The sequence below is a fragment of the Mus pahari genome, chromosome 12 (assembly GCF_900095145.1).
Source record: "Mus pahari chromosome 12, PAHARI_EIJ_v1.1, whole genome shotgun sequence".
In the NCBI taxonomy this organism is placed as follows: Eukaryota; Metazoa; Chordata; class Mammalia; order Rodentia; family Muridae; genus Mus; species Mus pahari.
In genome coordinates this window covers 32579516-32595825 of record NC_034601.1, presented here as the reverse complement: position 1 = coordinate 32595825, position 16310 = coordinate 32579516, and the positions used below count along the sequence as shown (strand labels likewise).

At 41.2% G+C, this 16310-nt stretch overlaps 1 protein-coding gene across 1 annotated transcript in view; it reads right to left on the bottom strand.

Annotated features, from left to right (window-relative positions):
* Positions 1-7084: 7084 nt before the first annotated feature.
* The window catches only part of Rabl3 (RAB, member of RAS oncogene family like 3), a 31988-nt gene continuing 22762 nt past the window's right edge, over positions 7085-16310 (bottom strand). Inside the window, exons 5-8 of the mRNA XM_021209849.2 lie at positions 15990-16140; positions 12223-12294; positions 9011-9049; positions 7085-8464 (exon numbers count right to left, since the gene is read on the bottom strand). Of these exons, the coding sequence (XP_021065508.1) occupies positions 8399-8464; positions 9011-9049; positions 12223-12294; positions 15990-16140 (328 nt within the window). The 3' untranslated portion in view covers positions 7085-8398. The remainder of the gene's footprint in view (positions 8465-9010; positions 9050-12222; positions 12295-15989; positions 16141-16310) is intronic.

The window sequence follows — 16310 nt, the reverse complement described above, 5'->3', positions numbered from 1 at the left end:
TCTATAGCCCTGGCTGTCCTGGAACTCACTTTGTAGACCAGGCTGGCCTTGAACTCAGAAATCCGCCTGCCTCTACCTCCCGAGTGCTGGGATCAAAGGCGTGCGCCACCATGCCCGGCAAATGTCTGATTTTTGAGTTCAGAAGTGAATAAAAAATTGCTTGCATTAATATCTATTTTTTATGTGAACAAAATTTTTAATGTGTAAAACCACAAAAAACAGGATTAAATGATACAATCTCTATCTATCTATCTATCTATCTATCTATCTATCTATCTATCTATCTATCTCTATCTATCTATCTAAGACAGAGAAAATGGAGGTGCAGTACACTGTATGTGGGGCAGTGTGGCTGAACTTAGGAGTGGGTTGCATCTCCTACTGAGAAGCCTTCCAGGATCAGGAGTGTTTGGGCAGACTCCTGAAGCAGAAGACACAGAGGTTAGCTGGCTAGGAGAGCCACTTTTACTAACACACTCAGCGGAAGGATGAGACTGTCAAGGTTGGGGATATGTGGAGCAGTGAGCCAAAAGCAAGATTTGAAGCTTTTGAAGCTTGCAGGCATCTCCTTGCTTTCTCATCTAGCAGGTTGGAATCTCAATCTCTCTCTCTCTCTCTCTCTCTCTCTCTCTCTCTCTCTCTCTCTCTCTCTCCCCTCCCCAAGAAAAGGTCTAAAGGAAAGCATCAAAAAACAAGCATTCTAAAAGGTGATGAGGGTGTCATCCTAGGGATTTGGGAGACTGAGCCAGGTGGTTCGTTTTGACCTAGGCTCCAGAGGCTGGCTTTGGGCAATACAGTATGACCTTGACTCAGAAAAACAACAAAAACCAAACCCCAAACCCTCAGCCTTCTCCCCTGCCCCCAACTGCACTTTCAGAATCTTCACAGCATGTATTCCTCTTTAGATCCAAGACTGTAAGGTTCTTCTTTAGGTTAGTGGCCAGAAATATGACCTCTTTGGATAACTTGTTAAATATGAGGCACACAATTTCCAGAAATATTCGATGTATTTTATTTTTTGCTGGGGTGGGGGTGATGGTGGTTGTCACAGTGCAGCTATGGAGTCTAAGGACACCCTTAAGGAGGTGGCCCTCAGCCTGTGGTAGTGACCCATTTGGGGGTCGGAGGACCCTTTCACAAGGGGTCTCATATTAGATACCCTGCATACCAGATATTTACATTATGATCCTAACAGAAGCAAAATTACAGTGAAGTAGCAATGAAATAATTTTATGTTTGGGGTTCACCACAACATGAGGTGTACTAAAGGGTCACAGCATTAGCAAGGCTGAGAAGCACTGGCCTAAGGCACTGGTTCTTTCCTTCCACCACGTGGGTCCTGAGATCAAATGCCACTGTCAGGCTTGGCAGCAAGAGCCTTTATCTATTAAGCCACCGTACCAGCTCTGAAAATACTTACCCTTACATCTGAAATTGCAAGATTGTATCATTAAATCCTGTCTCTCTTTTTTTTTTTGTCATTTTACACATTAAAAATTTTGTTCACATGAAAATAGATATTAATGCAAGCAATTTTTTAATTCACTTCTGAACTCAAAAATCAGTCATTTGCCATTAAGTATTACCTCTAATGATCTATAATTCAACACCTTAGGTTTTGTGTCTGTGTGTGTGTGTGTGTGTGTGTGTGTGTGTTGAAAGGGAATAATTGGAGGCTTGATTGGAAAGGCTTCATTTCCCAGCTACTGGAACCATGTACTTTACTGAATATTACACATTGTCTGTTTATAGCCAATTTTTTAATACTTTGTTTTGTACTTTGATAGACTAAGAGAAAAGCTTTGTCATGAATGTGACAAAGCCTTGGTTATTTTTTCCTTTGTATTGACATATTAATTATACATAATAATGGGCTTCGCTGTGTTATCATCATACATGAATGTAGTGTGTTCTAATCATATTCATTTCTTGCCTTTGCTCTCTGTTCTCCTCCCACTTCTTCTTCCCAACTGGCATTTCTCCTTTTATGGCTTTGTGTGTGTGTGTGTGTGTGTATTTGTGTGCTCCAACCGGAGTTACCCTAAAGGAACACAGGGGAAAGCCTGTCTATAGGTATAAGGACATTTTACTAGTGATGCTGTGACTATGTAAAAGACCTGGGTTGGGTCTGTGCTCTCTGCTAAGTAAAGATTTAAAAGTCAGGAAATAAACCAGTCACAGCAAACAAACAAGTTTTATTAAAAGCAAAGAGCATGTGTTCACCTGACTAGAATTAGACTACTTCCCACCAGCAGGAAGAGAAACCAGAAGGTGAAATTTATTTATTTAGTCCTGGAGGGCTGGTTTTTTGTTTTGTTTGTTTGTTTGTTTGTTTTTGAGACAGGGTTTCTCTGTATAGCCCTGGCTGTCTTGGAACTCACTTTGTAGACCAGGCTGGCCTCGAACTCAGAAATCTGCCTGCCTCTGCCTCCCAAGGGCTGGGATTAAAGGCCTGTACCACTGCCTGGCAAGGGGGCTGGGGTTTTAAAGGTGGCCCTAGGAGGGGCTTCCCAGCCCTCACTTTGGATTGGTCATCGCCGACAGAAAAGAGTGGGCTGTCTGGCACACAGCCCAGTCTGGACCTGCCTAGGACACAGGGAGTTTAGACAGGTCAGTTGAAAGGAGCTAAGAGTATGTCATCTTTCTTATTTATGTTTTCTCTGCCTGTCTGTCAGAGTGCTGCCTCCCCTCCCCCATCAACCATTAACTGCAAAAATCCTTGGTGGGGGCGTGGGTTCTTCTCACAGAGAGACAAGCGCGTTGATGGCTTCCATCTTGTGCAGATCTTATGTAGGTGATCAGAGCAGTTGAGTTCAAGAGTATAACCACCATGTCAAGCTAGTAGCCGGCATCCATCACCACCTCAACTGTTTCTGTCTTTCCCCCCTATTCCTTCTAGAATGGTCTATGAGCCTTGGAGGGGACGATATACAGGCATTTCATCTAGTTGTCTTGTCTTCTCAGCACTCTGACTAGTTATGAGTCCCTACAGTAACTGATGACCACTACCAAAGGGTTCTTTGATAGCAGCAACTGGTTGGCTATTTTTCTGCTAAAGTTTTCTTGGCTTTGTTTCCAGGAATTCCACATATTCAAAAAAAAAAAAAAAAAAGAAATGTTGTTTTAAAGAAGCTGTTGATAGTCACTTAACATTTTCAAATTTCATTACTGCATTGTTTTCAAGAGTTCCAAATGTAGAAAATTATCTTTTTAAAAGAAACTATTAACAGTTATTTATCTTGTCTTTGGTTGATTTTGCTTTTCATTAGTATATATCAATTGTACAAAATAGTGGGTCTCAATGCACATTTTCACAATATATATTAGGTTTAAATAAGATCGGCTTTTCTATTTTAATGTTCACTAGGGAGTAGAGCTCTTTGATAGGGTTAGAAGGATGTGCAGGTGTGGCCTTGTTGGATGAAGTGTGTCACTGGGAGTGAGTGGGCTTCGAGGTTTCAAGAGTAGGACCAGGTTCTCAATCTGCACGAGGATCAGGAAATGTAGCTCTCAGCTACATCTCCAGCACTGTGCCTGCCATGCTTGCCGCCCTCCCCACTGTGATACTTATGAACTACACCTCTGAGACTGTGTAAGAAAGCCACCAATAAAACGCTTCCTTCATAAGAGTTGCCTTGGTCACGGTGTCTCTTCACAGCAACAGGACAGTGACTAAGTCACGTAAGACAGGCATTTTTTTTTTTTTAAATGTGGATTGGTACAGGCAAAGTCCTTAAATAAAGAAACTATTTAGAAATTGCCACCCCCCCCCCCTTTTGGCACCTGGAAGATGCGTGCACCTTGGAGAGATGTACCACAGTGCTTTGTTTTCAGGAATTCCACATATGCAAAAAAAAAATGCTGTTTTCAAGAAACTGTTGATAGTCACTTAGCAAGTGACTTAGCAAGTGAGTTCTTCCTTTGCCAGCGAGGGCAAAGGTGGTGGTGAAAGCTAAGGTGGGAAGAACTAGTTAAGGGTCACATTCCCAGGCAGCTCATTCTGTTAAAGGTATACACATGGAAATTGAAGATCTGGAAAATGGGTCCCTTAAAACGATCTGTGCCTGCACACCTATGGGATGTGTGTGCTCTTTCATCTTAAGACTACTGAGCCTTTGCCTCACCCTCAAAAAAATGGAAAAAAACTTCCAGGAAGTTGGGATAATGAGAAGAGCAGTGTGACAGACCCACAAAGCCACCACTCCAGGATGGTTGTCACAGCAGAGGGGGCTCCAGGGCAGGTGATCCCAAGTGATAGACTGTTCTGAGCAAGTTGTTACATCTGGGTTAGAGGAGGCTACATTTTCTACCATTGTTCGGAAAAGCTAAGCGGTTAGTTATCTGAGAAAACAAAACGTTGTCAAGAGAAGTGGTGTGCTTTATGACAGCCAGCAGAGCACTGGCTCAAAACAGTTGTGCCTGGATTAGAAACAGGTATCTCTAGGAAATTAGCATCACCAAGAATGCTCACCATATACCAAAGACAAGTATCTCCTGGTTTACCAGGAGGTGGCATGGCTCTAAGAGGTAAAGAAATGGACTAGATCAAGAGATGCTTAGCACTTTAGAACACCTCTGTCAGGCAGCTTACAGCTGTCTGTAATTCCAGCTCCAGTATATCCAATGTTCTCTTCTGGCCTCTGCAGACACACACACACACACACACACACACACACACACACACACACACACACACACCCCACACACAAACATTAAAAATGTCAAAAAANACACACACACACACACACACACCCCACACACAAACATTAAAAATGTCAAAAAATATAAAATAGATTTATTACATATAGAATTAAAGGATGGGAAGAAAAACAGATGAAACTCTGGAATCTGAATTTAGATTCAGTATTGAAAGAGATTTTTATGCACTTCTGAGTTTGAATGCATCTGATGGGAGTCCTGTGGATTTATTGTAACTGAAAAGCCATAACCTTTCAATCCCATGGAACAGCCCTGGCAAACTCTGTGTGTACACACTGTGTAGAGGCAAGCATACACTAGAATAGTTGAGGTTCAGGGTCGGACTTCCTGGGACACCTCTTTTTCCTGTGAAGTGGTTTAGCTGTTTTTCAACTATGACGAAATACATTTTTAATTTCTTCTACTTTTTTCCCTCCCAGTGTTTTCTAAATTTTAAGGTAGCAAATCAATGCAGAAATCTCATTGAACCATCAGCTTTCTTAGAACCAAGGAAACCACCATCTATTAAATGGTCTATACGAATTTCTACCTATGTCAGGTGCTCTAATACACGCCATTGAAGTGAAGGTAACGGCAGAAATTAGGAATACTTCATCCCAGTCTGATGGCGGAGGATATCAGTTGCAAGAAGTATTTTCTACAATGCCAAGGCAGTGTAAGAAGGAGGAGTGTGTTTGTATCCCACTGGCACTGAGATGGAGACCATTTAAATCCTCAACTAGGTTCCATGTAATGGTCCCGTCCATGCAAGGGTCAGATGGATGTCTCCATGCTTTAACATTTGGTTGACTCTACACTGAGGGAGAATACTGGTCAAGAACTCTAAATTATATAGGGAAAAAACACACAGGAAAAGGGCCAGAAAACAATGGCTAACAGCTATCACTAGAACCTTACGCTACCAAGAAGGTAAGATAATTAAGATGCAATACATTAAACAACCCTGGCAGTTGTAATCATTTATTTTTGTATTATATTAAATTATTGTTTACATGTAGCATATATGACTAAGTCTTTAAAAATCATGCTTCAAGAACATTCTTTTGAGGATGTCTACAAATAACACTCATTTGGTAAACAGCTTTATTTGTTGTTATATACTTGCAATGAATTAACTTCAGATGATTATATTAAAATTTATTGTTTCTTAGAAACCTATTGGTCAACATAAGTACACACACACACACACACACACACACACACACACACACACACACACACGACTGTAAAAGTATACCCACTGTGAAGCCCTAACTGTACAGTTCACTAAGATGATAGACTTGGGTGGGGTTAATTTGGTTGTATGATGATTAGTTTGTGTGCCAGCTTTTTTTGTTTGTTTGTTTAAATAAAAAAAGTTTATAAAATTGTAAAGAAAAACTACAGTTCAAGGAATCAAGCAGGTAGAAAAAAATAGAAATGGAATTGAGGAATATTAATAATTTATCAAATCTGACCCTGTAGCTATCACTGATAGGTCTTTAATCCCCTTACACTTCAAATATTTTTATTTTATATGTATGAGTGCTTTGCCTTTATGCATGACAAAACACACTGTATATGCATGTGCTCATGAGAGCACAAGGGGGCGTTGGGTTCCCTGGAAGTGGAGTTACTGATGGCTGTGGATTGCCCATGTGGGGTGCTGGGAACCAAACCCAGGTTCTTTGCAAGAGCATCAAGTGTTCTTAACTACTAACCTTTTGCTTTATCTTCCCCCCTTTCCTCTCCCTCTCCTACCCCTCTGTTTTTAGAGACAGGGTTTCTCTGTATAGTCCTGGTTGTCCGGGAGCTCAGTCTGTAGACCAGGCTGGCTTCAAACTTAAGAAATATGCCTGACTCTGCCTCCTAAGCGCTGGGTTAAATGTGTATGCTACCATACCTGGTCCTTTTATTTCTTAATAAGAAATAAATGATAGAAATTGGGATGGGCTTCTTAATTACGAGAAAGGAGAGAAAAGGGAATGGGTTTTAATGTATTTATTTTTTATTAAAATGATGTTGGGAATCAACCCTAACACCTTGCATGTGCTACGTAAGTGCTTAAGACTGAGCCACACAGTCCATGCCCCTCGGTGTAGCTGAAGAGAAACATGGAGAGGTTAGACACTACAGCTAGTGCTCTGTGTAGCATTTGGGTTCTACCTTCCTAGCCAGGTCTCTGCCACAATACACTTGTGCTAAATTCCACATGGACAATGGTTTGCATAACACTAATTCCATCAGAGAACAAACCAATCAGCTAGCTAGCACAGTGAATCAGGGCCTAGGTCCCACGAGTGAGGAGGTGAAGCTGGAGGGCAGCCCAGCTCAGGAGCCCCAAGAATGCCTTTCTGAGTTTCTGCGTGTCCAGTGTACCCTGACTTCCGGAGCCCTTCTGAAGTTTAATTAAAATGGAACAGAAAAGTCGTTTTAACTTGGTTTTAAAAGAAATGACACTGTGAATTAATACCATGATTTTTTAATTGGGTACAAAGCCAGGGCGCAGGGTGCAGGGAGCAGGGAGTGGGGCGCCACTGCAGAGACAGAAGCACCTGGAAACAAGGTGTTGAGCACAGCAGCCAATTACAGCCGTTTTTGACAAACAATTTTATAAACTAAGGAACTGGCCGCAAGATTAAACCAGCAAAAAAGATGGGCTAAAAACAATGATGACCAATTATGCAAACATATACATACATACCACCACCAAAAATGCTGCGGCATGATTATGAAATCTCAAACACGGTTCATAATGTATGTGAGTTTGTTACTCTGAAAGTTAATTGACTTTCTCATAAATACATTGTTAAGACAAGGATAATAGTCTTAGCTTACTGTTCATCATATTAAGGGACACTTCAGGAATTGGATTTCCTTACAAATAAACAGAACAACAACCAACTAAACTGGGAAAATAAAAAACAGAAAACAAACCACCAAAGAGGCAATAAATGTGCCTTACTGGCCTGGTACACGTCTCAGATTTCACCCAATTTCCAAACAGAAAGCAGAGGGAGCCTTCTGACAGCTGCAACCTTAGAGCGGAGGAGCTGTCGGAGGCTCACAGACCCTTCTCTTCTGGTCTGGTCGCCATGTATTATTAATTTGTATTTCTATTTAACTCCAGCCATTAGTCCATCGCTCTTCCCAGACACTAAGCCTTTTCCCAGTGAGAGCAGAGGAGACGGGGTTGCTATTCTTAGGCACCCTTGTGTGTAATGAGGGCGGAGAAAATGAAATAACACCATTTGGCTTCTTTTAAAAAGACAGAGATGGTTTGGGGTGGATAACTCAGGGCTGATTAACATGACCTTTCCCCTCAGGAAGGTAAAACAACATAGATATGTTTCTGAAGTATTTAATTAAGCCTTCAGCAGTGAGTGTGGGAAAATCACAGGCCTGTAAAACCCTCTGGTTCCAAGCAAGAGTCAGCCTTCTCTGCAGCCCTTGCCTCCAGTTCTTCACTGCATGGGTTTGACAAGCCCTCATGTCGTCTCAAGGCTTTTACATAAGCTATAACAGGGTGGTGAGGATACAGAGAATGGGCAGAGCTAGGACCTTCCATGCCGCTGCTTCCTTTCAATTTTCCATGAGAGGGTGAGGTAGCATTTTGAGATGTTTTTACCAAAGCCTGAGAAGTTAATGGCCCTACACAGCAAGAGGAAGCTGTGGACACTGCTGCTGCTCCCTCAGCCACTCAGTCACAGTGGAAGTTCTTCAGTGCCCCTCCTCCAAACCTCTTCCGATCAGAAAAGCCTGAAATCTGTAGGCAAGAAAGAATCCTGTTATGTTGTAGTTGTTTCATATGTTATGAAACAGTCACATGCTAAAACTAAACTCCTGCTTCATGTTCTTGCACGCCAGCCTGATGCTCTCTGAGATTCCAATCAGAATATCAGAATGATAAATAATAAAAAGAAACTCTTTAAATACAGAAAACATTTGCCAACAAATTGGTGGCAGTGCCATCTAGAAAGGACAGATCTCCTGGAATCACCAACTGGACTTTTATACACAGTGTCTGTTATGGACGACCCCAGACAAAAAGACCTTAAGCCCCCTTGAGGAAATGATCTTCTTTACTTAGAGCAGAGCTTATCCCTGGGCTCTTCTTGTCCTGTAGATCCTCATGTTGCTTGTTTAGGTTTCGTCCTTTTGTAGTCAAGAGGACAGGAGAAAGTAAGTTGCCTGTGCCTATAGAGAGCTTTCCCTAATTAAATAAACAAAATCCCCTCTGAAGGAAAAAAATAGAAACCATGTTTTTCAAAACTTAAGAAGTCACTTTATCAAGAAAAAGATAGATACCAACCTGATTACCTTCTCTAAAAAAATATCTCTTCTCTATAACCTGCGAAAAACAAATGAAGATTTTAGGGCTCAGCATACTTCCCCGGAAAAAGCAATTAATTTATAACGTTCATTACTGCAACAATAGGACATATTGCCAAATTAAAACCCCTTTCAACAGCTCTGGACATTTAATACAGTGAGTTAAGACTCTGATGCTGGGGCCAGAGGGAGGGCTCGGCAGCTGAGCACTTGTGGCTTTTTAAGAAGACTAGAATTTGGTTCCCACCACATACACTGGGCAGCTCACAACCACCTGCAAGCAGCTTCAGGGGATCCCACACCCTCTTGTGGCTTCTGCAGGTACTTGTGGCATATGAGGCGCGTGCACGAGTGCATACGCACACATACACAGGCACTCACGCATGCATGCACACAGTCTTTAAAACCTGGTGCTGTCGGGGTTGAAAGTGTGAGATTATCTCCATCACCACCTACTCACTTCCAAAGGGAGGGAGGATACACCAGTGAACAGGATATGGCGATACACTCTATCATTATGAGACTTTGTAGTCAATCCCAACATGCAGGAAGCAGAGTCAGGGGGATTAGGAGTTCAAGGTAAGCCTGGGCAACTTGGTGAATTTCAGACCATTCTGGTTTATGAAGTAAGACTTTGCTTCAAAAGTAAATAAAACTCAGAAGTAAGTAACACATAGAAACTAAATAAGGACAGAATAATGTCCCAACAGGTCCCTAGTGTATGGCAGCAATTAGGCCAAGTTTCCCACCAGTCAGCTCCTAAAGGATCCCTACAGCACTGCTGCAATCCTCAGGAGGGGTCTGCGTGAAGCAGCGAGGAATTCTGTGCATCCTGCCTGTGGACAAGGACACAGCATCAAGCAGTCAGTGGGTTTCCCTCAAGGCTTCACTGGTCATTTCAGGGCTTGCTGAACTTGTCAGGGGGAAGACAGGCTAAAGCAGTGGATGTATCTTATAAAACATCCCAGCTCGTGTAAAGAAGCTCACACGACACACGTCCTAACACAATGGGTTTGAGAACCATGCTTTCAGATGATGAAGGAGATTATAAAAAACACTGATTTCCATTCTACTCCTGGCGACGCTGCACTGGTTGCAGAGGTGCTGCTGCAAGAGAAACACCAAGTCAGTTACAGATTAGGTGCAGATGGACTAAGACAGTCACATCTGGAGGGATGAAGCTGGGAAACCTGACGCAGAGCACAGCCTGTCCTTTCAGGCCTGGGAACCTTGCTCACAATTGCCTGAGACACAAATTATTCTGGTTTTCTCTCCTGGAGATTGCGTCTCAGTTAGCATTTTAAGTCATATGAGCCCAGGACAAAGATGCATTCATTGGCCTTTGAGGTAGAAAACCTGGTTTCTGTTTAGCACACACCTTGAAACACTTAGTCCCTGAAGCCCCCAAAGGACTGACCCCTTCCTCATTCTCAGCAGGACAGGGACACCTTACCACACAGGCATAGACTTATCACCAGCTAAGAAAATCTGGATCCAGCCTCCCTCTAGTCGAAGCAGCCTTGGCATTCTGAAAGGGTTTCTCTACAGAAAATGGGGCAGACTGTATTCCCACGTATTTTGCTTTCATATCCAGTACACGTTGTGTAAAACCAGCCAATCGTTTTACTGATGCATTCTTTATTGAGACTTAGACAACAAAGCTAGGTTACTCTTATGCTCAGAGTTGTTCACCCCCAACTCATGAAGTCCTCTCGTATGCATATTACTCCTTTCTTAAAACCAACCTATCTATCTGTCTGTCTGTCTGTCTGTCTGTCTGTCTGTCTATCTATCTATCTATCTATCTATCTATCTATCTATCTATCTATCTATCTATCTATCTATCTATAAAGCTTTGCTGATAACTTGGGCTATGCTAGTCTAAAATCCATTGTTTCTCTAGGATGGGACTTAAGAGTTTTTAATCTTAAAAAATACTTAAAACACATAAACGTATACTATGTGACCTTTCCAGATCAAACCCAGATCTATAGGATGCTATTCTTAGGGACAGGGTTTTGTATTAGATGGGGACACGGATCTAAACCAAGCAGATGCTGCAACATTTTAGATTTGAAAACAATATGGAGAGAATATATAGTTCCTTGCACCACTTCCCAAGAAAATGCTAATATCTGTGCAGCCTAGCAAAGGAGAACAGAGACTCTCACTTTCCTAGGCCCTAGCTTGAGGGTAGGCCATCTGAGAACCATGGGAATCAGTGCCTGTGTACATCTGTCCCTTCTTGCCACACTTCAGTTAAAAAGTGAGATAAAATTTCCCTATTGGACACATAGTCCCCTACTGGACCTCTGGTAACATACTGAAAAGGGGGCCAAATATCACTCAAATAATATGGAATATTCCATAAGGAAGATCTGTAATTTTAAAACTTTATTTATTTTATGTCTATTTATATGTATATGTGCTGTGTGTGTACCTGCTTGCTTGCATGTGCACCACAGAGGCCAGAAGAGGGTAGTGGATCTCTGGTGCTAGAGTCACAGGTGGTTGTGAGCAGCTCACTGTGGGGTTTGGGACCTAAATCTGAGTCCTTTGAAGGAGTAGCAACTGCTATTAACCATTGAGCAATTTTTCCAGCATTGAATAGATCTAATATAGAAATTAATTTTTTTCAGTAATTCATGCAGAAGAAAGTCCTATGCAAAATGAGCATGATGTAAGGCAGCTGCATAACCTGGAGATGCAGATGAGCAGGGCTCCAGCTTGCTCCCTCTTATTCCAGCTCAGTGACAGGAGGGTGCAGATGCTCCTCACAGGGAAACAACAGACTCCAGGAGACAGTTTAGCTTTACAAAGTAAAAGCAACATTTACATGGAAAATATTCATAGCTGAGAGAATAAAGGGCTTTAACCTCTGTTTGGTGCCTTTTGGGAGATGTAATTACACAAAGCACTTTAAAAACAGGTAACTGTAAACTGTTTTGAGGAAGACTCATCTTTTGAAGAACCCCCACTCAATCCAATAGCCTTTACTCTTTGCTTAGAGAGCGCTAGTGATGGAGTAAGTACGTCAGCAGGCCTTGAGCAATTATTCCAACAGATAAGAGAGATCAAAACAGGTATTCAGGCTGTGAAGTTTTGGGCAAAGGAACAAAAGGACACAGCATTCTACAAAGAGTTTAAGCTATCATATGTTAAGTTTAAAAATAACTTAATTGAAGCCATTACCTTATCAAAAAATCTACTGAGCTTGACAGCATTGGAGGAGCCTGCAGCTGAGGACCGTGGGTTTGTGCAATCCTGGAAGACAGAGGTGCACAGAGAAAAGCCAGAAGTGAGGCTCCAGTGCCATTCTGTATAAGTCATCGGAATGCTCATAAAATACAAAGCAAGATTCAGATTATGATACGTGAACAGGAAGGCAAAGAAAGTGCAGCCATTTAGTCCCTGCCATCTGAGCAATGTTGGAGGATAGTAAGTCAACACACCCATCGTTAATTACTAGCACACTGTTAGCAAAACCAAGGGACTGATTAGGTGACCTGCAGATGTTAACAAAGTCATATAAACAGGACACATGTATTGCAGACCAGGGATTAAGTGTTCAACGAGTTAAGAACTATGCAGTCTGTATAATTGTTGGAAACATGAAAATAATATTTAGCCAAAGAACAAACAGTTGTCAAGAATCTCTCCCTTTCTTCACATAACACAAAGATATACTGGTTCTGATAATAATAAACAGATACATTATTTAGTAAGATTCTTTATGTAGGAAAGCACAGAGCTCAGAGGAGGCTACACAGTCTGGGACACTAAGTCATCACAACACCTTGTAAATGACAGTGCTGCCATCTTTGCTTGTCACCAGTGCTGGCCCTCTCAAGAGACAGAGTCAGCTTTGATCTTTACCTCAAATGCCACCAAGACCAAATTGTACAAGTATCATTAAGACTTCTTCGTGAAGATAAGTGTCTTGCATGCATCTGTGGGCCCTCTGTGCCTCTTGAGCAATTTCTGGAATTATTCTTGCTGTATTTAATAATGCTGTTTTGTAACAGCCAGGGCCACATGTTTCTAATACATTTAGTAACAATTTCAACATAGTATTTCAAGGGTCATACTTTAAACAATGGCCAGCAACTATAATAGTTCTCAACCTCAACAAACACACACACACACACACACACACACACACACACACACACACACACACACAGGAAGGGGGGAAGTGGGAAAGGGGACTAACTGGTTATAATTACAACAGTTTCCAAAGATCAAAAAATACTAAGGAAATCAGCAATCTTGGAAGCCAGTAATCTCTGCCTTCAGATATCTGTGCCGACATTTCCAGATTGTGTACCCTGCTTAAGTCATTATGGCTCTAAAGTTGGGCTTACTCATTTGTGAAACGGAGATGATTCTATTCAGAGTTTTGTGAAATGCAAAGAGGTACTGCATGCCTGTCACACAGCAGGAACCGGGGCATCAGTTCTCTTTCTCATTGTTACAAAATGCTATCAGAATGAATTTTCAAGCACAGAAACATTTAATATAATACAGATAATCCCATGTGTGGATACCTGGGTATCTCACTATGTACACACACTGCTGAATTTGCAATAATGTTTGAACCAGTTGGGACAGATGAGAGATCAACCTTAGACCTGCATTAGATGTTTTTGCGAAATGGTTATTGATCACTTTATCAGAACGTTAAATGATGACTCTAAGTTAGAGTTAAAATTACTAAATAAAAAAACAACCCTAAATCAAATGGCAATCAAACAAGCTGCCATTTCCTTCATAAAATTAACTACTGGGCTCCACAATTTAGCTTGAGTAGGAAATCTGAAACTACATCCTTCTTAGGATGAAAATTTTGGAGCTGAAAAAGCCATCTGCCATTGATCATGGCTGAGGGAAAGCCTGAAAATCAGTAGCTCTAAATAGCTTGTGTGAATGTGGAAAATGACCAGAAACTAAATAAACACACATGAGAAAATGTACTATATACATAATAACCCTCGTGCCTACTTTTAGTCAAATAATTTGCATTTACAAAGGCAGAGAGAAATTCTGACTCTACTCTTGATATATGTGTGTTGGATTCAGGCTTCTCTGTAGGCGTAAGTAATTTCACAAAAGAAATGGTGAGCTAGCACTAATGCTACCACCATATTAGTCTCAGTCTGAGGTTCCACGTTTACTTGTTTGGCTCTATTTTCACTCCTCATCTTCATCTGCCCTCCTGCACTTTAACTTCTTGTATCCTCATTAGCCACTTCTAGTATTGCTTCTGTTGTGTTGTGAAAGGACACACTGACAAACTAAAGACACGTCATATGTAAGCCCTTGGGAGACTGCAAGTGCTTCCATCCTACTGCCTATCTTTTGGTTTTGCTAACAGCTGAAGTCGGCCTAGCCTCTGTAGGATAAGGACAGATATGTGTCTAGCTGGTTGTCAGGTACCAGTAGGCTCCAGACAAAGATACACTCAGAAACGTGTTCAAGTTACTACTGGAACTAATTATGCATATGTAATGGCAAATAATGTGCAAATAAAGTAACACCAGCACTAATCTACAGAGATAGCACACTTTTATAATCTACATGGTAGAGATCCTCTTGAGTACCATGGTCCAACAGTGACTACTACCGGGGTATTATATATTGACCATTCCATGGTGATAGATGCAAACAGGAGGCACATTCCACTGTACAATAAAATATAAAAAACAATGGAGGGCAGGCAGAGACTGAACCAGACAGGTAGAGTCAATGTTTACAGATGTTAATTCGCTGAACAAAAGGTATCAGACTCACCTGAATGATCTGTAGAATAAAAGTACTAGCGGAGGTTATGGCACAGTAGTAAAGTGTTTCTCACGTGTAAGACCTGGTACCACATTACATAACAAAGCATCAACAGGGGGCTCCTGCCAGCATTCTGAGCACAAAGCTCTGACTTGAAGAACAGTCATTATAGACATTCATAGGTGCTGTTGGTAATATAAATATGCAGTGAGCTTCGGGTAACTGTTCATATAAATTATTTCAAAGCACCTCCATTTTAAATCTTAGTTGAAGGATAATCAAGTGGGAAAGGGACTTAACTTGTATGGTTGGAGTGCCTTACTTGATTTCATCTTTAAAATGGAGATAGAAGTACCTACATTACATGTGATGTGATACTTGTAAACCTTACAACAGCATCTGGTGAACAGCTGCCCTCGAAGTGCTGGCCACTGGCTCTCTCAGTCAGCACTGCACACCTGGAACAACAGTGTACCGACAGCAAGCCAATCCTGCTTATGAGCAATGGTAACTCATCGCTACCACCGAGGCTTTGGGCAAGGTCTTGTTGGGGAATGGGAACTGGTTTATATGCATTGTTTCCTAGCTCGTTAGCATTCTTTTCTAATGAAACTAGCCATCACTGAGTTTCTATATGTAAGACTTTATATACATTAGTCTTTATGATACATTTCTAGTTAACAGTTTACAATTTCCTCATACATCTGTTTGTGTGCCCTTCAAGATAAGCAGTTGAGAGGTTCTTTCTTTCATTTTACTTATTTTATTTTATTTTGGTTTTCTGAGACAGGCTTTCTCTGTCTCCTGGAACTCACTTTGTAGACCAGGCTGGCCTCAAACTCAGAGATCCACCTGCCTCTGCCTCCTGAGTGCTGGGATTAAGAGCTTTTTTTTTTCTTCCAAAAACAACAATAACCAATGTATAACTTAATTGATATGATTATTTTGAATTTGGTATGCTTTTTAAGTTTTTTCAAGAATCTATGATTTGTACTATTAGCAGAATATAGTTTGAGGATTCTAACAGCCCAGTGTACAAGTTCAAAGTGAAAGAGACCTTCATGTGATAGTCCAGACATGCTGATTCTGATTTGTTTTGGACTGGTGAGCTGCTGATTTGAGTATAAAGCTTCTTTGCCTAGAATATAACCTAGACGCACATTAGTGAAAATACATACCAAATTAATCTCTTCAGCATTGAAGTCCTCAGCCAAGAAAGCAGTCCTGATTAAAACTTCATGGCGCTTGGTTTCATGAATCTGGTCCAGTTTAGTCCCTATTACCAATAGTGGGATTTGGTTATCAGCAAACTGGTCTCGGTCATAATCCCTGTGATAGATAACCACGAAGAGGAGAATAGAGTTTACCTTTCCAATGTAGATGTGTGTTCTTTAAATGCAAGATGCTTACACAATTTTAGTGATAATTAACTTATTGCTGCTCATCATCACCTACAAATCTTTTTTTTCCTGATTTTTTTTTTTTTTTTTTTTTTTTTT